General features: G+C 51.4%; 1 protein-coding gene and 1 long non-coding RNA gene across 4 annotated transcripts; one reads left to right on the top strand and one right to left on the bottom strand.

The window, feature by feature from the left end:
* Positions 1-9922: 9922 nt before the first annotated feature.
* TMEM74B (transmembrane protein 74B) lies at positions 9923-15200 on the bottom strand. 3 transcript variants are annotated; one of them, XM_037811904.1, is made up of 2 exons: positions 15107-15200; positions 9923-11611 (listed from the first exon to the last, which is right to left on the bottom strand). In XM_037811904.1, exon 2 carries the CDS (start codon positions 11568-11570, stop codon positions 10887-10889), a length of 684 nt encoding a protein of 227 aa, XP_037667832.1. In that variant the 5' UTR covers positions 11571-11611; positions 15107-15200; the 3' UTR covers positions 9923-10886. The 3 variants fall into 3 exon arrangements, with proteins under 3 accessions (XP_037667832.1, XP_037667830.1, XP_037667833.1); XM_037811902.1 differs by lacking the exon at positions 15107-15200 and adding an exon at positions 14430-14479; XM_037811905.1 differs by lacking the exon at positions 15107-15200 and adding an exon at positions 14194-14298.
* LOC119515755 lies at positions 14743-18583 on the top strand. Its single transcript, XR_005213137.1, has 4 exons — positions 14743-15054; positions 15297-15369; positions 17158-17321; positions 18525-18583. It is a non-coding gene; the product is annotated as an uncharacterized LOC119515755 (long non-coding RNA).
* Positions 18584-23471: the final 4888 nt, after the last annotated feature.

Raw genomic sequence — 23471 nt, 5'->3', positions numbered from 1 at the left:
GAGTGTGTGAAAATCTATGTTCCAGCTGAGCCTCCTTAGGTGCTATGAGAATCCCAGTGTGTTTGTATGTTGGGGGAGGATGAGGGGCTGGGAGGAAGGAAGAGTGGGTCCTGCTGGGGTCAGCAGTTAACTTAAACCATTTTAGCTATTTTAAAAATGTTGTGGCACCGAGATCAGCAGGATCACATCGTTGCCACAATCAAGATCAGGAAAGTCCAGGACCACACAATTGCCCAGATGTGTACCAGAAAGTAGATGCCCTTCATATGCCTTCCTTCTCCCACCTTGACCCCCCACTCAGTCCAGTTCCAAATTCCAGGATCCACTGAACGCATCTGATTGTTACACCTATACCACCTCTAAACTATAGGTATAGGGGAACATGGGAAAATGTCCTTTTTCCCCTTTTCCTGCCTCTTCATTCAGGAAGGCGCATTAGGAAATAGGGTTAGAGGTTTGTGAGCCAAGTCTCCCATGTCTTCACCATATACCATGCAGATGGGAGCCCCAACTGGCCAAGCCTAGCAGCCTCTGGGATGCTTGCTCAAAGAACATAAGTACATCCCGCACCCCAGCCCAGACTCGAGTCCAAATCTGTGGGGAAAGACCTGCGATTTTTTTTTTTTTTTAAAAACAAGTTCCTCGGGTGATTCAAATGACCAGGGCAGTTTGAGAATTCCTGAGAAGAGAAGACTACATCCTTGCTCCTTAGACCAGCAGCAGCAGCAGCAGCACTGGGGAGCTTGTTAGAAATGCAGAAACTCAGGCTCCACCCCAGTCTTTCTGATAATCTGCAGCTTAACAAGCTCCCCAGGTGATCTGTGTGCACATTAAAGTTTGAGCAGCTCTGTTCTTTCTTTTTCCTTCACCAGGACCTCAGGTGCAAAGAATTGAGTTACTCCTTTTGTATTCCTTGCACATTATCAGTAATACATGCAAGAACCGTCTCATTTTTCCTCCACTGCAGCCCTCTCCACTCCGTTCCTTTTCCCCTGAGTCACTCCAGTGCCTCATGTATGTCCTTCAATATGTATGTACCCTTGTAAAATGGATAGATAATGTCTTCAAATCATAAGGACTGTAATGAGATAGTCTTCCTATTTTCTAGACCAGTTGAAGAGGGTTTGGATAGGTCCAGTAATTTGTTCAAGGCTAAGCAGGGGTCTCAGAATCTGGCAGGCCTGGGTGTGACTGCAGCCCTCCCTTTGCTGATGTGTGGCCTTCCTCATCTCCAACATGTGCATCACCCCCATCTGCAGGATTGTTGCAGGGACCGAAGATGTCTTATTAGCATGTAGATGAGGCTTGGTGAGTGCAGGTGTTATTACTAAGGGTGTCTGTGTAGGGAAGGGTGGGGGCCCAAAGGACAAGAGGAACTCTGAGCAGCCCTACATTGTGGGAAACAAACATTTATCTGGTTCCCACAAGTGTGTTAGGTTTTTCCCTTCCTAATCTAATGTGATATTCTTAAAACCCCCCCCGAGGTAAATGCTGCTAGAAGCATTAGCCAAGATGCTGGACTCGCAATTAGAACCTGGGTCTGCTTAGTTCTAAAGTCAGTGCTCTTTTTACTAGAATAACTCTACCTGGACCCCAAATCCCCTCTCCAAGTGAGGAGCATTGATGCCTGGGCAAAACCCACTACTGAAGTTGGAAAACCAAGTTAGAACCTGTGTGAGAAAGGAACAGCTCTGCATGCTACCCAGCGTGGCCTGAGATTCCTCAATCAGTCCCAATTGCAAAGTGCATCTCATGTTACCTAGCACACCTACCTACAAACCATGGTGCCCAAAGCACCCAAGTTAGAAGGAGCATCTAAACCACCCAGCACAACCTCCATTCCACAGGGGAGAAAACAGAGCCAAGAGCCAGGCCCAAAAGTCTGAGCTGAGAGACTTAACAGGACCCCATTGATAGGCTTGGGCTCTGTGCAGGGTTCTATCACCTGGTCCCAAGGGATGCTCACCTCAGACTTCTGAGCTGAGAAGGATTGGAGCTACCCTCCCCACTTAACAGATGAAAAAGGTCCAGAGTGGAGTGAGTGACTTGCCCAAGCCACACAGACCATAGAAATCCTGGATCCAGGTTCACGACTTTCCCACTAAGCACTGTGCTTAAAACAGTTGTGGGGATCCCTACCTGACCAAAGTATGAGGGTCCCCTTCCTTTCTGCCTCTCTCCCTCTCAGCTAGGCTGAATGCTGAGGTGTGTGAGGATTCAGCACCCTGGTCAGCGCCCAGCCATGAGGCTGTCAGAGGTGGCCTTCGGCCAGGTTAGACCTAATAGTGCCTGCAGCTCCCCAATCTAGGATATGCACTCCTGGGGACAGGCAGAGGCCTGCCCTCTCATTCTACTTCCTCCAGACCAGAACCACACAGGAACAGCTTCATCCTTTAGGTTTCTTGCTTACCAGGACATAAATTGAAGTGAGAAATGTATAAGGAGAGACAGGAGGCTTGAGCCACTGGTGATGCTGGACAAGTACTGTCCCCTTCGTTTTTCCCCATCTGTAAAATGGGGATAAGGGTGGCCCTGATTGTCTCCCATATCCTGTCCAGCTGAGAAATTCTGTGACTGTAACTGGATTGTGAGCCTGACTGAGTTTAATACTCCCCAACTTGCCACCCTCCTCTCTCCCCATAGGGCTTCCCAATTTATGTTTAAACCACAGGTCTCAAAACCCACAGACCAGATCCATCTGTAAAACTTGCCCTGATTGGCCTGCATGGCAATGATGACTGCAAATTACCAGCTGCGTGACCTTGGGCAAGTCACTTTACCTGCCTATGCCTCAGTTTCCTCATCTGTAAAATGGGGGTAAGGCTAGTACCCTCCCCACAGGGCTGTTGTGAAGTTTCAGTGAGCTAGTGGAGGTAAAGCTCTTAGAAGAATGCCTGGAGCAGAGTGAACACTATTTGGTTGTTTAAAAATTGAATGATTTACTGAGTAACTGGCTCATTGAAAAGTATAAACCTGAAGTGGTTTCTTTTTATCCAACTGAGCACCATCAAATCTCTCTTTCCCTCCTCAACATCTAGGGCCCAACCAATAACTAACTGCTGCTCCCTTTGGTTTTACAGACTCCATACAGTCCAACTGAAAACTTTCTAATGCCTATCCAGTTCCAAGTCTTTTCTGATTTCTGGGCTCTTGATCCTTCAGTGTGTTGGATGGAGAGGAAGAGGGGAGAAAAGTGGAGTCTTTCTTAATTGGCCGTGGTTATGGGTGTAGGTGGGGGAGTCTTACTCTAATTCATACTGGGTTTTTTTGATGCTGGGGTCTCCAGTAGGCAGCCTGCATAATTTACTTGGGGTGATGATAACTTCACCCTGGACCCTCGGAGATGGCTTGGGTTTTCATCAGAGGCTCATCCTCTTCTTGAGATGGAGTCCTGCTACGACGAGATCCCAGCTGTGCCACCCCACGGCCCTCAGGCTCCTCTCACCTCCCTCTACTGGCACTCAGAGCCCCGGAACTCTAAGCCCCTGGAACTCCAGAGTCTTCCACGTACCTTCAAGGGCCTCTGAGCACAGGGAGGATTCACTGCCCTTCATTCTCCCCCACTCCCTCCACCTCCATCCCTTCGTGTCAGCTCGGGCTGCTGCATGGGCCTCCTGCTTTCAGAAGTCTCCAGGTCAGAAACAGAGCTTGTCTCCATGTTCACAAATGTCCTGCACTACAGAAGACCCACTTCAAGCCCCCTCCGGGATACTCTCCATCCGTTCCCATCCATTCCAGGCTCCGTCTCCAAAGCCTGGCACAGGACCTGGCACAGAGTAGATGCCCACATCTCTGTGGAAAGAATGAATGAAGGAGGCTTGGAGGGGGCAGCACTCAAGTGGGCAGCAGGCCCTGCAGCTCAGAAAGCCTCCAGTTGCGACGCAGAGGCCAGGCCCTTCTGGAGGGCACCCCCATCTCTGTGAGTGCCCTGTCGTGGACCCTCCTCCACCACAGGGAGTGGGGAGAGGCAGCCGATGATGACAAGCCGGTGCCTCTCTGCTCCCTCCTGATGCAGGCCCTGGTGAAGGGGAGCAGGGCATTTGATCGCAGCTTAGTAAGTGCTGGGAGAGGGGACCGTGTCTGACCCCAGCAGGTGCCATCACATTGGACACTCCTTTGTCCTTAGCAGCAGGATAATTCCTTTTGGCATTCTTTTACCCACAGAAAGGTCCAGAGGTCCAGCTGCTCTTGAAAAACCGGGAGCTCTGGCAACCTGAGGATGTCCACAGCAGGGCAACAGCCAGCCTGCGTGAAGCCTGAGCTCCCTTTAATCCGTCAGTGCTGTCCACAGCCGCCCGCTTCATTCATTAACGTCACCCGCCGAGCCCTGCAGGCACTTGCTTTGGGGCCCCTGCTTTCATCTTGGTTGGGAGAGCTGGGAGCACGCTCAGGAGAGGCAGGTGGTGAGCAGGTGAGTCAGCAGCTCACCTGTGGATGCCTACCCCCATGAGAGCCTTCACTGAAACGTGTGGACACAGAGGAGTAAAAAAGCGGGCGGCAAAGAGGAAGGGAGAAATTGGAGGAAGGGAAGAAGAGATGGGAGGGGGAGAGATGGTTCCTTTGAATGCTCTTGGCCCTAAGTCAGTATCAGCCGAGACGCCCGGGGAGGGGTTGGCATGGCAGCCGCCTTCTTTCCCTGTCTCCCCTGCTCCCCTGGGGCCAACTTTCCCACCAGAAGATCCTTCCACTCACTAACCCTTCTCGGGGCCCAGGAGAGCAGCAGCCACCGCCTCGACCTTGGTGGCTCTGAATCCCAGGAGGGAGGAGCCGCCAAGATGGAGGGAGCCTGGAGCTCGGGGTCGTGTCCTCTGGCTGCAGCCTGGGCTTGGGGGGCTGGAAGCCACAGCTGCACACACTGGGCCCCTCAGCGCCAGTGTCACCCCCACAATGCTCCTGCTATCAGAAGATGCTTTCTGCCACACACAACTGAAAGCAATGATGACGGCTGACAGTGAGCTCTCGCCCGGTTCCAGCACCGTGCACTGTATCTGAAAGAGCTCAGAGAATCCCCCTAATGACTCTAGGAGTTAAGTACTGTGGTTGTCCCCATTCTACAGATGAAACATATGGCCCCAATATGAGGCCCCCACCCTTTCGGTATGCCTCATCCTGACACTCCACCCTCACCCCACTGCCCCCCCTCAGTACACACCAGGCTGTTTTATGCCTCCAAGCCTCCGCTCATACTGTTCCTCTCTGCCTGCAATGCTTTTCCTTCTCCCTACTCTCACCCCACATTGGATACTGCCTCATTGTTTGAAGTTCTTCTCCAGGAAAGCCATTTTCTGACTCCAGTTCAATCGGATACCTCCTGTGCCTGCCCCCTATGCCCCCATCACAGCAGCAACCACTCTGTCCAGTCTCCCCAGGACAACTCAAGGGGAAGTGCCTAACCAAGGGCAGAATGCAGAGTAGGTGTGAATGAGTGCGTATCAATTGCTAACATTTATGAGGTGCCAAACATTGTGCTGAGTGCTTTACAGACATCATCTTTTACCCCTAAGGACAGCTATATGGAGAAGGGGTGTTATTAGAGCCCCATTTTACACATGAGGCAACAGAGGCTCAGGGGCATTAAGCAAGCACTAAACACCCAGGCAATCAGCCTTCAGAGCCAGTGTCCTTGCAGTCTCACCCGCTGGACGAGCCTCAAGGGCCCTCCTCTGCAAGGGGCCCTGCTTCTCTGATGGGTGAGTAGAGAGAAAGCTCAGGAGTGCTGGATCTCCTGAGAGGAGGGGGATAGCAGTCCTGCACCCTCTGCACCATCAGGCATCCTGGGCCTGCCATCAGCTCAGCTCAGCTTGTGGACCACCCCACCATGAAGAGGAATGGAGTGGTAGAAGGTGTTTGGGTCAGTGACAAGAAGATGCAGCGGGGCCAGGTAGGGTTGCCACTGTCTTTAGTGACACTCTTGCCAGTGGGGCATCAGATCTCCTCAAAGGAGGGGCATTGGAAGCTTGGGAAGCCCCTTGGCCAAATCCTACCCAACCCCTCTACACTCCATCCCTGAAGATGCTCAACACCTGCCCAGTGAATGCTAACATACCTCCACTAACAAGGAGCTCACTACCTCTCCGTTCTGGGCAAGATTTCAGCAAGCATCTCCTCCCTTAGCTGAAAGTTCAGAGGGGAACAGGGGGCCTGGCTGTGTAAGGCCTTGTAGGCTACTATGAGGCTCAGGTCTAGGTTTTGTGAGGCCTGAAGCTTATGCAATTTAGGAGGCCATCCTTAAGAATAAATCAAAATTACAAACATATTAGGGGGAGCCCACTCGCTTTGGGAAAAACTACTGGACCCAGCTGGTAGGCATCTCCTTAACTTTGTTAGCACCACCAACAACCCCACTTTCCTCCCTGACACACCCATACATTTTTCCCACCCCCTGTGGCTTCTTCATAATGTCTACCCTTGTCCTTTATCCTCCTGCCCCTCCCAAGCTCTCCAGACACAGGGGCCCATGCTCTTAACTTGAAAAGCCCTTCTGCTTATGTTTCCTGATTCCCTCAGCCCCAGGAGAAGGCTGAGTAGGAACTTTCCCCAATTTTCCTCTGGACAGAGAGGTGGAGTGATGTTCCAAGGCCCACAGGGAAGGGGGGACTAGCAGGCCCTGGCTCACCTGGTTCCCAGCCCAGGACTACATAGGCCCCTCCCGAAGTGCCCAGGAGGAAATGCTCCATGGACATCTGTATCCCCCCGCCCCGTGGGAGAACAGGAGGGACAGACACCCACCCAAGCCTCAGCAGGGGGAACTTGGCTGCAGCTGTGAAGTTAGCATCCTCAGAGCTGCAAAGCCTGTGGCTTCTGGAGTAAGAGAAAATGTTATCAAAAATCCTGAGGTCACCCTGGCTGGGAGTATGTGGCCTTGGTTTCTGAGCTAAGTCTGACAAGAGGAAGCTGTGTGTGTGCTTATGAGTGTGTGCATGTGTGTGTATATGTGTGGGTGTGTGCAGGCAGGGAGAAGGACATTTTAAAGAGAAAGTCATGTTTAATTCCAAGAAAGGGAGCAAAAATGGTGACCTCTTGGGCAGCAAGCATTTGGGCTGGGATACTCTCCTAGGATGCCTGCAGGGAGCAGACGATGGACACTGAGGCTCTGAAGGTCCAGGCCTGGGCACCCGAGGTCCTTGGGGGCGGGGCTGGGGGTGAGAATCAGGCTGGTGAGTCTCACAGGCTCCTTAGCACCCAGCACATGTCTCTAGGGAAGACCCCTCTACCTTTTCCACGTAAGGTGGTACCAAGGCCCAGAGAGGAAGGCAAACAAGTTCCCAAGCTCCACCCGCAGGGCCGGGTGACAACATAAGCCCCTTCAACACTTCTGGGTACATGATCTGCATGACTGACTCTCACCCCTCGAGGGGTCTCCAGAAGGTGGGGCCCTGCCTGCACTACAGCAGGCACAGGAAATATTTGTTAAAGTCATGCATTCATTCATCCAACAATGAGCACCTACCACACATCAAGCACTGTTCTAGGCACTGGAACCAAACCAGTTAGACCAAAATGCCAGCCTTCATCCAGTGGGGGAGGCAGTGGGAGACACAGACAATAATCACAAGATACAGCCTGCTGAGTAGTGATTAGTGAGTGCTCCAGAGGAGAATAAAGCAGGGAAGAAGAGGCAGTGGGGTGTGATTTTAACATGTGTGGTCAGCAAAGGCTTCACTGCAAAGGTGACATTTGAATAAAGACCCTGAGGAGCTGAGGGACTAGGCCTTGCAGGTATTAAAGGGAAATGCCTTCCAGGCAGAGGGAGCAGCAGTGCAAAGGCCCTGAGGTGGGCATGTGCCTGGCAAGTTTGAGGAACAGCAAGGCAGCCAGGGCTGGAAGGGAGTGTGCGAAGAAGCAAGGGGCAGGAAATGAGGTCAGAAAGGAAGAGGGGCCAGATAGCATAGGGCCTGGCAGGCCACCGTGAGGGACAGATCCAGGCTTCGGGGGGGCCCAAAGCTTATGCAATTTAGGGGCCATCCTTAAGAAGGATAAATCAAAATTCCAAATACAACATTTGATTCAGGGCTTTGGAAGGGGCCTGTGTAAGTGAAGGGCGCAGACACTCAAGCTTCTCCAGCCTTGCGGTAAATCTGCCCCCAGCTTTTGCTTGTAGTGAGACGGAGCACAGGAGGGTCTTGAGATGGGAGTGACATGACTTGATTACCCCCTTTCAACCAGGCTCCCTCTGGCTGCTGAGTGGAGGGGGGGGCAGGAGGGAATGAACAGGGGCCAGATTCCAACCAGATCTGCCGATGGATCAGATGTGAGCTGTGAGGGAAGACGGGCAGAAGGGATGACCCCAAGGTTTAGGGCCTAATCGAATTACCCCAACTGAGGTGGGGAAGGAGAATGACAATTGTTACTGGACCTCAAATGGCACCTGTCTCCCTATTATCCCTGACCTGCACCACCACCCTGTGGTAGAGCTTTCATTGATTCCCCTTCACAGATAAAGAAACAGACTTCAGAGAGGTGAAGTAACTTGCCCAAGATCACTCAGCTGGTAAATGGCAGAGCCTGGATTCAAACCCAGGTCCGACTGAGTATGAAATCAGTATCTGTTCTGACATACCAGGATACACAAGGTTTGGGGGCCCTAGGAGCATGCCGGGGTGGGAGAGGTGGTCCACAAGGTCCTCTGGGACCACTCCACACCTCCCCCCCAACGAAACCTGCAAAGAAAGTTCTCAGCCCCTACTCCCCTCTCTGACACCTTCCTTATCCTTTTTGATTCACCGGCTGGGAGATCTCAGCTACAATCTTGGGGAAATGATGTTGGCGTCTCTCAAGTTTTCTTAATTTACTGACAAGGTAATGACCGCTTCGTTCCATGATACACATTTTCTAAAGGTATTTCTACATTAGGATGCAAAGCAGTCTTCTCTGGCTTGGAGCAAACCTGAGATTTCTTGGATTTAATCTTCTACCTGATTTAGCCCTTAAATACAATTCACTGCATTTAAACCGATATGAGTTGGTGGTCCCACCCACTGGAGATGCATCCACTTGTTGGATTTTGTCTCCAAATGAGCCCCCATGGTCAGAGCAATTGATTGATCAATTGATTTAATCAGTAATTGATATTTTTATCATTGTGGATTTGAAAGGCCTTAGCCCATCGTTTGGGACGGCTAGTTCTATTGTCACCTATCTAAAATGGCTTATGCCTTTTGCAACCAAGTGCCCCCTAGTCAGGAATGCTCCTTGCTCGGAATCAGGGAGAAACTGACACATTAGTGGAAGCCCGCGCTGTGTTGAATCTTTCACTATCTTGGGGCTTTGTTCTCTTCAAATCACATCCCTTCAACAACAGGGACAGAACACGACAGGCCAAGCTGAACAGCTCCAGGTCCCCTCCAGCCCTCCACAGCCTTCTGCACATGGCAAAACCTGGCAGCAGGAGCAGATATTTGATCTGTCGAGGAAACTGGGATAATGTACTGCCCAGATATCAACCCGCAGGAATGAAGGCTCATGTTCCAGCCAGACAGAGCCTCTCTAGCCTGCAGACCCCAGGCCCATGCCACCCTCCCTCCCAAAGAGGATGCACAGCCCATTCAGCACAATGAGATGGAGTAAGTGGGGGCTTACCTAGAGGCAGGGGGCTCACTGAAATGACCCAGAGGTCTTCACATCAGTGGCCTAGAAGGCAGCTACTCTTGAAGCCCTCTGGGAGAGTTCAGACTAGACTGGGCCCCTCCCATTCCTCAAACACCTGTATCTCCTTGCCCTGTAGGGCCCACTTCCTTTCCTTGTCAGGAGTTTAAAGAGGGTCTGCAAGGAGCCTGGAAATATTCCCCAAGAGAAAAAGAGCAAAAGGGTGATCAGTGTGGCTGGAGTGTCCAGGTCACTCAAATGTGCCTGATTTCTCCTACCAAATTAGGGATGCATTTTACTGCTAAGTTGGCAGGGGAGGGGGGCAGATTACAAATACAGCATTAAATTTTTTTCTGCTACAAGAATAAGGTTCGGTCCAACAGACATACTATGGGGGAGAAAGACATGATGAAGGCCCAGGTCACATCCACAGAAATCCAAAACAAAGCCCTCACCTTTTCTTGTATAGAGACCCCCTCTTGTCCAGACACTTGGTGAAATCTGTGTACTTGACTTTGTAAAATGTGTGCTAAGGTTTAATCACTGTAGGAAATTAGACCCCAAGACCAAAAGTCAGACTGTGGTGGACTTTGGAGTCAGGGGTGTCAGGGGGCCCTTTTGTATGACAATGAGAGGTCAGGGCAGCTGCTGGCTGATGCGGCGGGGGAGTCAGGCCAGAAAATGGTCAGCACCTGCCAGACACCCTCCTCCCCTGAAGCGGTGGCCAGAGGCAGAGACTGGGTTCCCATTCCCTGGGCCGAACTGGGGGGGCCCAAGGGGTCAGCCAGTCTACCCCTTCACTTGACAAATAGGACAACTGAGGCCCAGAGGTGAGTCACAGTTAAGTCAGAGGGGGTGTCAGGGGGTCACCCCAATCATGAAGCCACCTCCCACCTTAGTCAGGGTTGAAAAGGGCCCCCTCCAAGGTCAACTAACACCCACACTTGACAGATGAGGACAATGGAATTCCCCGAGGCACTACAAATGGGATGGGCAGCCTTTCAAAGGGCTGCCAATCCCAAATGCTAAGAAACCTCATCCTCCAAGAGCAGCAGTTTCCAAACTTTTGTATTTTTAGCAGCACAAGCCATCCTCCAAACAAAACCTTATGTGAAACCTCAAGCAACAAAACAGATCAGCAAGCCGCTCACCAGAGTGGGGCCTGGGCCAGGCCCAGGGCTCCCCCACTTCCAGCCCCAAGACCCTTCCGCAGGACCCTCTGTGCAGCTCAGTTTGAAACTCTGGGCCTTCTGGGCTTTGCAGCCCTGAAGCAAAAGCAGCCAGAGAAGGTGGGCTCTTACTTAAGACCCCTGGAGGGTGTGGCTGCTCTCTGAGACCTGGACAACTTCATTCTCCACCAGGGCCTGGCCCCCGTCCCCATTGAGCTGTCTCATGCGCAGGTTTATGGAGCCATAGGTCTTCCTGGGGCCCCGGCCAGGGACAAAGGTCCGCCGGCGGTACAGCTCGCCCTTGCACAGCGAGACAAGAAGCAGCACCGACAGCAGCATGCCTCCCACCGTGAGCAGCCCCAGGCCCGCAATGATGCACTTGTCCAGGTGCGAGCCCAGCTGGGCGTAGTACATCTCTAGTCGTTCCATCTCCCGCGCCGTCACTGAGTCCGGGTTGACGCGGGCCTCGCGGGGGATGGCGTAGGCTGTCACTACCAGGAGGATCCCACTCACCAGGAAAACCAGCGCAGAGATGAAGCCATAATCCACGGGGCGGCTCACGGGCTCCAGGCCGGGCCCCTCTTCTGAACGCAGGGACAGATCATCCCGCTGGGACCGGGGCTGGGAGGGGATGCCTCCTGGGGGGCTAGGGGAGCTGCCCAGTCTGGCGTCCCCAGGATCCTGGAAACAGGTCTCGTGCTCCTCCGAGGAAAAGCAGGCATTCTCCACGCCCTCCCTGGGCAGAGGAGCTGGTCTCCTTGGGACCTGGGGACCATTGCTCAGTGTCTTCAGTTCCAGGCCAGGGGGAGATGCCATTGGGAAGGAGGGCCCCGGCTCATCCCTTGGCCCCTTGGCAGCTAGAAGAGAAAAGGGAAAGTCAGCTGAATTTAGCAAACCTCCCCCAAGTGCCTGCCAGGGCCGGACATCACAGCAGGCCCCAGGCAGTGTGAAGGTGAATCAGGCCCGGTTCCTGCCTGGGGGAGCCTCCCAGACAGACAAGGAGACAGGAAATCAGACACCAATGAGGCTGTGCGGTCCCGGCTAAGATCCGGCTGCACCATTGGCTGGTGTGTGGCTTTGGGCACTCAGTTTCCCCATCTATAAAATAATGATACTGCTACTACCCCTCTCTCACAGGGCCAACACAGGGATTGAAATAATCCATATAAAGTATTCAGAACTGTGCCTGACACTTAGTAAGCACTCAGTATTAGCAATGCACTATTATTATGATGGAAGGAATTTAGATACAACATATAAGTTTTAAACCCCAGCTTCACTATTTGACCTTGGGCAACTAATCAATGCCCCTCAGACTCAGTTATTCATCTGTGAAATGGGAATAAGCAAAATACCTCCCTTGTGGGGTTGTTGTGAGGATTTCGTAAAATACTGAATGTAAGGTGCCAAATTAATTTAATAGATGAACACTGTTGTGATGAGATGAGGATGATGATGGGGTGGGGGAATAGAGATGATAAAAGTGTTGTGGGAACAAAGAGGAGAAAGTCAAGGAAGCTTCTAGGAACTGGCATTTGAGCCAGATCTCTGAGATAAGTGGGAGGCCATTCTGGAGGTGGGGGCGGGGGGGGGGTGCTCTGAGATTAGCTGGGACCAGATCACAGAGGATTGGGAACGATGGGGAGCCATAGGGGCTGGAGCAGGGAGTGCTGAGATCTGCCCAGGTTTCCTGGAGGACAGACAAGAAGGTGGGGAGCAGAGCAGGACCGGGGGACCAGCCAGGAGGCTAACACGGCCTGGGTGGCATGGATGGTGGCAAAGGGGAAGGAGCATATCCAAGAGCCACGAATGAGGTCTAAGCCATATGCCTTTGTCACCAACTGGATGTAAGTTGGGGAGCAGGGAGGGGAGTCCAGGATTTGAGGCCAAGGACTTGGATGAAGTGTCAGGACTACCAGAGGGGAGCTGGGAGAGGAGGTGAGAACGGGGGTACTCTGTGCTGCAAAGAGGAGAAACCCCACTCAAGTACCTGGACACACCTCCCCTCCCCTGCCCTGCCCCAGACAGACAGACAGCTTGTGTGTATATCCCCATCAGAGGATGCCAATTTGCAGCCCATGGGGCACATTTAGTTCATAAAAGGTTTATTTTGTTTTGTTTCTGGTCTGTTTATTTTTGGGCAATTGGTTGTCAATATATAAAAAGCAAAGGATTTTACATTTTAAAGTTTGGATTCCTGACTTCTCTGGCAAAATGAGAGAATTTGGCCACCTGGGCTCCTATTCCCGCCAACACTGAACTGCAGTTGGTGTTTGGGTCTCTCCTTAGATCACGGCTCTCCCCTAGTAGATGCTGCACAGGTGCTCAGAGGTGGCCCCAAACCCCAGGCCAGGCCCTCAGCTCCCTCCACAGAACCAAGCTCCTGGATGGCCCAGGAGCTCCTTTCCCAGACAAACAGGCACCCAAATTCTGGGAGTGGGGCTCTCTTTCACCCTGCAGGAACCCAAAACTTTTTCCTTAGGATGCCGGGGAGGGCTGCGGGGCAGTAAAAATGAGGCACCCTTTTACCCAGTGTTGAGTGCTTGTTCTCTCTTGCTTGCTCACTCTCTCTTGGGTTCAGAGATACCCACCACTTACACAAGGGCACAGACACCCATGCACAGTGGTTCCACACCCAATTACCCAAACAGGAACAGAAACAAACTAACAGGGATACTCCTGTCTGCCGATCACACCCCGACACCGGTACCAGTCACACCCGGCCTGAAAGGCACACCCCAGTGCCACACTCACAGCCCCAGGGGCCATTTCCACACTCAGAACCCACAGAAACAGATCCGCGAGCCACACTAGTACCTACAACCCAGGAGCAGGCAGAGCCAGTCTCACACACACACAGACACACACACACACAGACACACACACACACACACGACGGCAAGATCTATGGCAGATCCACAAAGACCCGCTCCGGCCCATTCCGCCACCGTCCCCCACCCCACCCCTAACCCCCGCGCGTACTGACACACGCGGACACGGACGCGCAGCGGCTGTGGGTGAAGCTTCACAAAACCCAATCGACAGACACACGCACGAGTTGTACACAAAGCCTCCGGGCGCGCACATACGCACACGCAGGTCCACGCGGTTACCCAAAGTTCCGCGCAGAAAACCCACGCATCCGGCTGGTCCCCGCGCCGCGCGCCCGCCAGCCTGCCGTTCACACCCCCTGCTCCTGCCCTTGGCCACCAAGGCGGCGGGGCCGGGCCAGGCCGGGCCGGGCGGCGCCCATAGCAGGGTGGGCCAGGCGGCCCTGGGAGCCGGACTCCGCGGGGGCCGGCGTGCGCCCGGGTCCCGTCGCCCCATGTCCTTCGGCCGGGCCGCGAGGTCAAGCGAGCTCGTCTTCGCCCCGCCGCCGCCCCCGCCTCGGGCCCTCGGCCTCACGCCGCCCCCTGCGGCTCCCTCTCGGCGCGCGTACCTGTGCCGGGCCTCCCTCCCTGCCTCTCCACGCGGGAGGCAAAGGCGCCGGGCGGCCGGCGGGCCAGGGGGCGTCCGCTCCGAGCTCCCGCCCGCTCCCGCAGCCTGCGCCCGCCCGCCAGGGTCCTTCCTGCGGCGCAGCCCGGGAGGGCGCGGGCCCGGCCGCCACAGCTTCCCCCTCCCCGGCTCCCGCCCCCTGCCCGGCCTGGCCCGCAGCCGCTGCCGAGGCGCACGTACCTGCTCGCGCCGCGCCAGGCTGTGCGGCGGCGGCAGCGGCGGCGGCGGCGACCGCTGGGGGGTGGCCGGGGGAGGGAGGGACAGGGAAAGGGGCGGGGGCCGGGGATCGCCGAGCACCGCGGATCGAGCTCCGCCCGCGGCCGGCGAGGGCACCCGGAGAGTTAGCCCGGGGAGGGGCGGGGAGAGGGGTGATGCACCGAGGTAAGGGTGTGGGGGTGCCGCTCCATCACCCCCCGCCCCCTCCCCTTTAGGCAGATCCGTCTCGCTTGTGCCTGGGTTTAGGGAACCCGAGCATTGAAGTGGTGGTCCTCGGGCGCTGGGGCGGGGCTGGGGGGGCGGCGGTGGTGCTGGAAAAAGGAAGAAGGCCCCCTACACCGCCGCCGGATTCTCTTTCCCCGTTCTACTCTTCCCTTCTCTGGGGAGCCCCTTGCATCCAAGAACCAGATGCAAACCCCCACCCCCAGCCTCCAGATAGGACCCAGGGTCCTGTCTGAGGTCCTTGCGTCCCGCAGTCTTCTTAGGAGCGTGCAGCTCCGTGGCTCGAGGGCGCCACCTGGAGACAGAAAGGAAGTCTGACGACCTTCCCTGCCTCCTCCCTGCTCATCTTACCCTGTGGGATAGTGGGGTGAGAGGCCGGGAGGGTGTTCCCTTGGGGCATTATCAGTGGCCACACATACCTTTACCCTCCAAGGCCCAGCTGCAGTGCCTCCTCCTCCTCCGAGAAGTCTACCTGGGTTTCATTCACACACGCACTCCCCCACCCCAGGGGCGCCTCCCCCACCCCAGGGGCGCCTCCTCCATCCAGGCTCTCTCTTTGCCTGCATTACTCCCCATGATTCTGAGAATTGTGATTTTTTTTTTTTTCAGGTGCTAGCGGCCCGTTCAGACTGGCAGCTCCTGGAGAAGAAGACCCATGACTGATCCCCCAAAGCCCTGCACGGTGGGTGTGGGTGAACAGGAGATGAGTAAGGGTGACTTTCACTGAGTTTCTTTCCTTTATTGGGCTGGGATTAAAGTGGAGGTGACTAGAGCAAAAACTTTAAGGGGCCCTCACTCGTTTTGGGGCCCAGGCCAAGCCAGAGAGAGAGGTTTGGTCTGAAGGTCAGGGGCTTTCCTGGGGAAACTCACCCACTCGTGTGGCCTCAGGCACATCCCACCTCTCTGTCCTCAGAGCCAATCTCTGTTGATGGGAATCACAAAGATGCAGGCTCAGGGTGCTTTGGGAATGTCAGCAGAGGGACGGCCACTTGGAAAGATGGGCAGATTACAGATTTTTCAGCCATTCAAATTTCTATCCATATAGCCACTTCATCCTGATCTGTCCTCCTCCAAAGGTCTGTGCAGTCCCCGCTATCCAGGAGGGCACCGTGGAAGCTGGCCCCTGGGCCCCTGAGACTGCTGTGGCAGAGCCCTGGGCAGGACCTCCAGGCTGGGATAGCCTCAGGGTCCTCCCTGTTTCCCTCTTGGAGCTCAGTTTCCTCCTCAGTGAGATAGTCTTAGATGGGATATGCCTGAAGAGTGCTCAGCACACAGTTCCTCCCCTCAGTCACACACCATCCTGCCTCAGAGCCTCTGTGTTTGCTGTTCCCTCTGCCTGGGACACTCCTTTCCCTGATACCCCCAGAGCTCACTCCTTTCAAGTCTGCTGAAATGTCACCTTCTCAGAGTCTCCGTCCCAGACCATCCTTTCTAAAATAGCAGTGCTCCAGCACCCTTTATTCCTTTGCCCTGAATTTTTCTCCACAGCATTGATCAACTCCTGACAGATGTTGACAAGTTTTATTTCTCTTTTTTATTGTCATCCCCATTAAAAAATAAGTGTCAAAAGGGAGAGGGCAGGGGCTTTGCCTGTTTCCCTCCCTGCGTATCCCCAGAGACTGGAAAAGGGCCTGATGCATAAGAGGCCCTTAATTAATATTTATTGAATAGAAAAGGTAAAAATGAACAAATGTTTATTGAGCACCTAATATGCACTCGTTGCCTAGGTAGACGCCATCCCCACTCTCAAGAAGCTTGTATTTAGTGAGAGAAAAGGATAAGTAAATGTAATATTGCAACTGAGGTGAGGGCAACAAAGCAAAGGCACCTCGTGTTGTGCCAGCCTGAAACATGGGTGCTGACATGTCTGGGGATGGGGAGATCACAGGATGTCTTCCCTGCAGAAGTGAGGATTGAGCTGAGATTGGAAGGATGAGTGGGAGGCAGCCAGGTAGAGAGGGCAGGGAAAAGAGGGCCGCAGAGGCACAGACATGTGCCAAGGCCCTGGGATAGAAGGGAGGATGGTGAGTATGAGGGTTGAAGGAGGGTTGAAGTGAGGGTCTTGATAAGGAACACAGTAGGAGGTCAGGCTGAACATGACAGTGGGTCAGGCCATTGAAGACCCTTGTAGGCCAGAGAAAGGAGTTTATTCTTCACCCTCAGATCGGGGGGATGGTAAAGGGTTAACAAAGCATTTTCCTCTTTTGCACAAGAATTTGACCTTTGGTTAGCTGTCTAGCTCTGTTTCCATGGAAACCGATAAACATGTCTCTACCATGTTACTAGGCAACATTGCTTATGATCAAAATGACCCCTAAGGAGGAGGCTAGAATGATCCATGTGGCAATGGATTAGCGTCAGAGACATCATTATGGACTTCTGTTTAGCCTAATAGAGATACAAATGATTACAAACAGAAATATTTATTACTCAAGTTCATTCACACACATATATTTCCTTGTTTTGTCAGCTGAGAGGTTCCAGAAGCAACGGCACCTCAGTAACAACAAGCACAACTAGCTGCCAGATCTTGGTTTCTAACACCATTCTCCAAAAAAGGAGCCAGGGCTGCTTGGAGAAAGAGCTGAGGCAGGAAATAAACAAGATGAGTGTACAGTGCCAGAAAATAAGGAAGTAAGTGCTGAACAACAACAACAACAACAACAACAAAAAGTCCCCACAGAGCCATAAGGTCCTGCAACTTCATTATGGGGTATGTGATTGGAAGATCTAAGAGCAGAGACATGAATGGACATTTGCACACTGGTGTTCATGGAGGCAGTATTCATGATTTGCAATGGGTGGAGGAGGCCTAAGGGTACATAGACTGAGGAACAGAATGGTGGACTGCGGCGTACACATACAATGGAATATTGAGCAACTATGAGAAGAAGTGAAGCTGTGAGACACACAGCGAGGTGAATGGATCCTGTACGTAGCATTTTGAGTGAAGTACATCAGAAATAAAGGCAAACACCATAATGCCTCGCCAATATGGACTAACTACCATGTGTAAACTCAGAATTGGAGCTTAGAGGAGAACAATTATTGTAATGGTCCCTAGACTGTAAGCTCTTACAGCAGTCACATCTATAACTGAATTGTAATGGCTATCTCCAAACTTTGGGATGCTGATCCCTTAGTGTATAACCTGATGGATCTCTGGAACATTGGGTATCTCTGTGACACCTGAAACTCAGAGCTAGAGCTCAGCAGATATGAATGTCAGTATTAGTGCATACAGCAACTGTCAAAAAAAAAAAAAAAAAGAGCTGAAAAAGAGCCCAGACTTCAATTAGTGATATGAATGAAGCAGATCTGCTTAAGACTAGGGCAAACCAGGCCAAAGGGTAAAGGTTGCAACTGACTGTGTTTTAAAACTTCAACTTCCATGTGAGACCAAGGGAAGAGATGTCTATTTGGTGCAGGATCTATATTTTCTAAACAGGATAACTCTACAGTCAGTTTGTTCAAACACCACAATTACGTGGAACTTTGAACAGGAAGTGAAATATGGTAGGTTAGTATAGGTTAGAGTGAAACAGTGACACATCCCAAAGTAATTTGGGCAGAGAATAAAAATATATTTGCAGGACCCCCCTGAGGAGCTGGGGAAAATGTGGAAGTGTTGGACTTCCTCACCTGGACTGATGTTGATGTTGTCGCAGACATTGAGGACTAGTGGTTAGATGTGCTGAGCCCTCTATCTTGAGACTTGCCCTTATGAAGCTTGTTACTGCAAGGGAGAGGCTAGACTTGCATATAATTGTGCCTAAGAGTCTTCCCCTGAGTACCTCTTTGTTGCTCAGATGTGGCCCTCTCTCTCTCTCCCTCTAGCTAAGCCACCTCAGCAGGTGAACTCACTGCCCTCCCCTCTATGTGGGACCTGACTCCCAGGGGTGTAAATCTCCCTGGCAACACAGGATATGACTCCTGGGGATGAATCTGGACCTGGCATCGTGGGATAGAGAACATCTTCTTGACCAAAAGGGGGATTTGAAATGAAACGAAATAAAGTTTCAGTGGCTGAGAGATTTCAAGTGGAGTCGAGAGGTCACTCTGATGGACATTCTCATGCACTATATAGATAACACCTCTTACGTTTTAATGTATTGGAATAGTTAGAAGTAAATACCTGAAACTGTCAAACTCCAACCCAGTAGTCTGGACTCTTGAAGGCAATTGTATAACAATGTAGCTTACAAGGGGTGACAGTGTGATTGTGAAAACCTTGTGGATCGCACTCCCTTTATCCAGTGTATGGATGGATGAGTAGAAAAATGGGGACAAAAACTGAATGAAAAATAGGGTGGGATGGGGGGTATGATTTGGGTGTTCTTTTTTACTTGTGTTTTTTATTCTTATTCTGATTCTTTCTGATGTAAGGAAAATGTCCAAAATAGATTGGGGTGATGAATGCGTGACTATATGATGGTACTGTGAGCAGCTGATTGTACACCACGGATGACTGTATGGTATGTGAATATATTTCAATAAAACTGAATTTAATTTAAAAAAAAATCCCCACAATGATGAGAGTTTGTCAAAGAAACACAGGGGCTAACTGAAAGAGTTTCCAATGGCAAAAGCTGGAACCATTTGAGCAAGAAACTAAAGTAGTATTGGATTATGACCTAAAGTATAAAATAAATATCCATGGGTCCATACTGATAAAAATACATGATTGAATAAATAAATAAGTGGGAAAGAAGAGACAAATCTGTCATGAAGAAGAATTCTGAATAATTTAGTAGCCACCCTGCCCTCAAGGGGATGGAACATAACTCCCCACCCCGTAAGCTAAGGCTGCTCGTAGTGACTTCCTGCCAACAGCAACGGTCGTAAATCATATTGACAGTATGTACCTTTGATCTGACACTACAAGAATAAAACTTTACCCCTGCGGTCTTTCTCCCCAAAACCAATAAGCCCAGTGAGAAAAACATCAAATTCCAATAAAGTGACATTCTACAAAACACCTGACCAGAACTTCCCAAAACTGTCAAGGTCACCAAAAGCAAGGAAAGGCTGAGAAACCATCACAGCCAAAAAGAGCCTAAGGAGACATGGAACAAAATGCATGTGGTAGCCTGCATCAGAAAAGGTACAATTAGATGAAAAGTAAGGAAATCTGAATAAAGTAGGGGCTTTTGTTAATAATAACATATCAATATTGGCTTATTAATTATAAGAAATGTCCCACACTAATGTAAGATGTTAATAATCTATAAATATACAACTGTTTTATAAAATAAAGGTTTGTTTTGTTTGTTTTGTTTGTTTTAAAAAAAGACTTCTGATTGGTGGGTTGCATCTGGACTTTGAGGAACTGTAAAAACCGGGTGGAAAGCCACACTTTGGGCTTTCTGAGCGTGGTGACTCGTGCCTGGGCAGGTTGAGATACTGGCTCCCGTGGGGCTTGAAGCTTTTAGGCCAGGATGGTTCCTGCAGCCACCCCATGGGGATCTTGCCATTGAGCTGGGCCTCTCGGCTGGACCACAGCAAGCACACCGCCGAGAGGAACTGCCAGCTAGCAAGTTGGGGTTCCTGTGTTACATCGTTCAGAAGAGATCAATGCCTAGTGTGGCTTATTGTCATCTTTTGAGTCTGAATGTGCAGCTGAACCTAACAAGACCCTCAGCAAGGGATTGAGGTGATCAGATTTGTAGTTTGGAAACATTGCCCTCTGACTGCTGGGCAAGGGGACAGGAGAGAAAACACAAAGACCATTTGGTGGTGGGGGGGTGAGGGGGTCATTGTGATCATCTTGGCACACTACAGGTCCTCAATTGATTAGCTCCATCCATATGTATGCATGTCTCAGTGGGTCTGTAAGAGAGAGAATAGAGACCCCTTAAAGAACATTAGAATATCACTTAATCCAGGATTTTCCAAAGGGATAGTGGTACATAAGATGATTTGAGGTGTTCTATAGATAAATGTGCATTTTCATTATCTATTGCTGCATAACAAATCACCCCCAAAACTTAGCAGCTTGAAAGAAAATCATTTATTTGCTCACAGTTTTGCAATCAGGGCAGGGCAGCTCCTCAACTCTGCTCTACATGGTGTTAGCAGGAGAGGCACAAACAGCTGGGAGCTGGCCGGAAAAGCTCAAACTTGGGTCATATGGAGAGGCTTGGTTTTCACTGCCAGCTGCATTTTTCTGTTCTCCTCCACATGGTCTCTCTGCGTGGCTAGTCTGGGCTTCGGTACACAATGGTGGTCGCAACGTAGTGAGAGTTCTGATGTGGTGCTCAATGTTCCCCAGGGCGCGAAAGAAGATGCTGGACCTTCTTGAAGCTGAGGCCTGGGACTCACATAGCATTTGTTCCCCTGCATTCTACTATTTCATGCAGGTCACAGGTCAGCCCAGATGCCATGGGAGGAGTCTACAAAGGGAATAGGTACAGGGAATGATCCCATTGGAGGCTACCAAAGCAACAGTCTCCCACCATCTATATCTATACACACACATATGTATACATATATGTATTCATTTTAATGGCTAGGTATTCGTTTTAATGTGTTTTAGAAAACTATGTAACTAGTTCCTGAAACCAAAGATATCATGGATGATATTTCTTAGTGTGAAGGCAGAAGAAAATATAAGTCTATGTAAAGTTGGTGCAACACAGTCTGCTGATTTCCTCTGATACTCACTCTCCCTTTCTTCTGCTGAGATAGAATCCTTGACTGATAACCGGCACCAGCACCCAGAACAAGTATTCCGTTTCCCAGCTTCACTTGCAGCTAGGTAGGACCAAATGGAGAGTAAGCCATTAGGATATCAGAGGAAGTGGAGTGGATAAAATGCATTACTTGTCCTTCAAGGAAGGGGGCATGCTATCCTTCTCCCCTTTTGTCCTCCTGCTGCCAAGATGCAGAACTGAGGGCTGGCGCTTGAGCTGCCATCTTGGACCACCTAGAAGCATATTAGGATGGGGGAGCAACAAAATAGAAGGGACCTGGAATCCAGATGGCCAGAGAAACACCAGCCTGGGATTGTTCCCCATACTTTCATGTGAGAGAGAAATAAACTTCCATCTTGTTTAAAGCTACAATTGCTTAGGATAATTGCTCACTCAAAAGAACTATGGCTATCTCATTTGGTCATGCTTAAGGACAAGTTAAAGTCAATCAAAGTAGAGGTGGTAGACAAAAATTGAGACTTTTGGGGGGCCTCTGATAGACCTAAAGTCCCAGGGCTGATCAAGCGCTTGTCTACTGGTCCCTGCCCCACTCAGGTTTCATCTGTCTCGGAATCCCTGGCTGAGTTCTGGTGTTCGGGGTTGTTTACTTGTTTCATTTTTAGGCCCTGGTACCAGCCTGACTCATCTGGAGCTTCGATGCTTCTATGGAGCAGCCCTGATATCACAGTAATGGGACCTGGTTCAGGGGTTTGAGGAAGTGAGTTGGCGGCCACCCTCTAGGCCCTGGCGGGAGTGTCCGCAAGCACCCACGCCGGCACGTACACCCTCAGCCAGCCCAGCTGGTGTTCCCTTCCTCTCCACCTGCTCTGGTCTGAAGCTCCCAGTCGGGGAGTGGAAAACCTGGGTGTGTGTTCTCTCCCTGCCCTGGAAAGAGAAAAGAGGAGAGGAGGGGAAGAAGGGAAACCAAGACCCATATTCCCATTATGATTATCTCTGCAAGAGTCAGCACCTGCGCCTGGGAGACGCTTGAGGGCAGGGACCTTGAGCACTGGGCTCCCATGTACCCCTGCCTCCGGGCCAGCACAGGGTCTGGCACCGAGGAGTTTAGCTGGATTGAAGCCACTCCCCAGGGAAAGGGTGGGTGCAGGAAGAGAGGAGGAGGAGGAGGAGAAGAGAGGCTGTGATGGAGCCTTGTGTGCAGCGCCCCGTGCCGGGGCTCTCCTGGGCCGATCTTCCCCACTCTGGCAAGTCATTTTCCTGGAGCTCATTCACCAGGGGTGGGAACTGGGACTTGGGTCAAGGGCAACTTGGCCCAAAGTCACACCCAATGCCCTCTGAGGCCAAGGGGTGTTGTTCCCACTGTCCTGATAAAATTATCTAGAGAAAGCCCTGGGGGCCCCTCAGAGCCCAAAACTAAAACAAAACAAAACAAAAAATACCAGTGCCCTGCTTCCTCTTTGTCTTCCCTCTTGAGTTTCCACTTAAAATCTTTTGAAATTTGAAATCCCCACCAAGGCGGCCAACCCAGGTAGCCAATCAGCCTCTTGTTTTACATTTGAACCGATACAAAATAAAGCCCTCCTGCCCTAAACTCGCCTCTGTAAGATGGACAAACCCCCATCCTATCATTAGATAGGCTTTTTATGTCTATCAAAATCACTTGCCATCCCTAGAAACTTGAAGCTGCTTCCTTTTTGGCAAGTGATCCAGCTTCCTTGCTGCAGCCAAACTTTTAGTGTCCCAAATAAAAGGCTGTAATCTGCAGATGCGACTCTGATTTGTCTTGCAACAGTCCCATTTTGCTTCACCGGAGTCTCTGTCACTGAATGGGGGTCAGAGGCTGCTCTTCTGCTATGGACTTCACAGAACTGCTGTGAGGAGCAGAAAAAGTCATGGACAAGAGAACCCTTTGAAAACAATAAAACACTTAAATACACGGGTGGAGGGATTATGGAAAGGGCCTGACTGAGGAAGTCAGGGGACCTGCCTCTGCTGTTATATTGTTAGGCTCCTGTTATAAAGAGACTCAAATAACAGTATCTCCAATAAGACATAACTTATTTCTCTTTCATGTAAAATTCTGCTTGGCAGTTCATCACTCACAGGGGATCTTAGGGTCCAAGATGGTTGC

Source organism: Choloepus didactylus, chromosome 19, assembly GCF_015220235.1.
Source record: "Choloepus didactylus isolate mChoDid1 chromosome 19, mChoDid1.pri, whole genome shotgun sequence".
NCBI lineage: Eukaryota > Metazoa > Chordata > Mammalia > Pilosa > Megalonychidae > Choloepus > Choloepus didactylus.
Note: the sequence above shows the minus strand (reverse complement) of the source record. Positions and strands in the feature narration are given on the sequence as shown.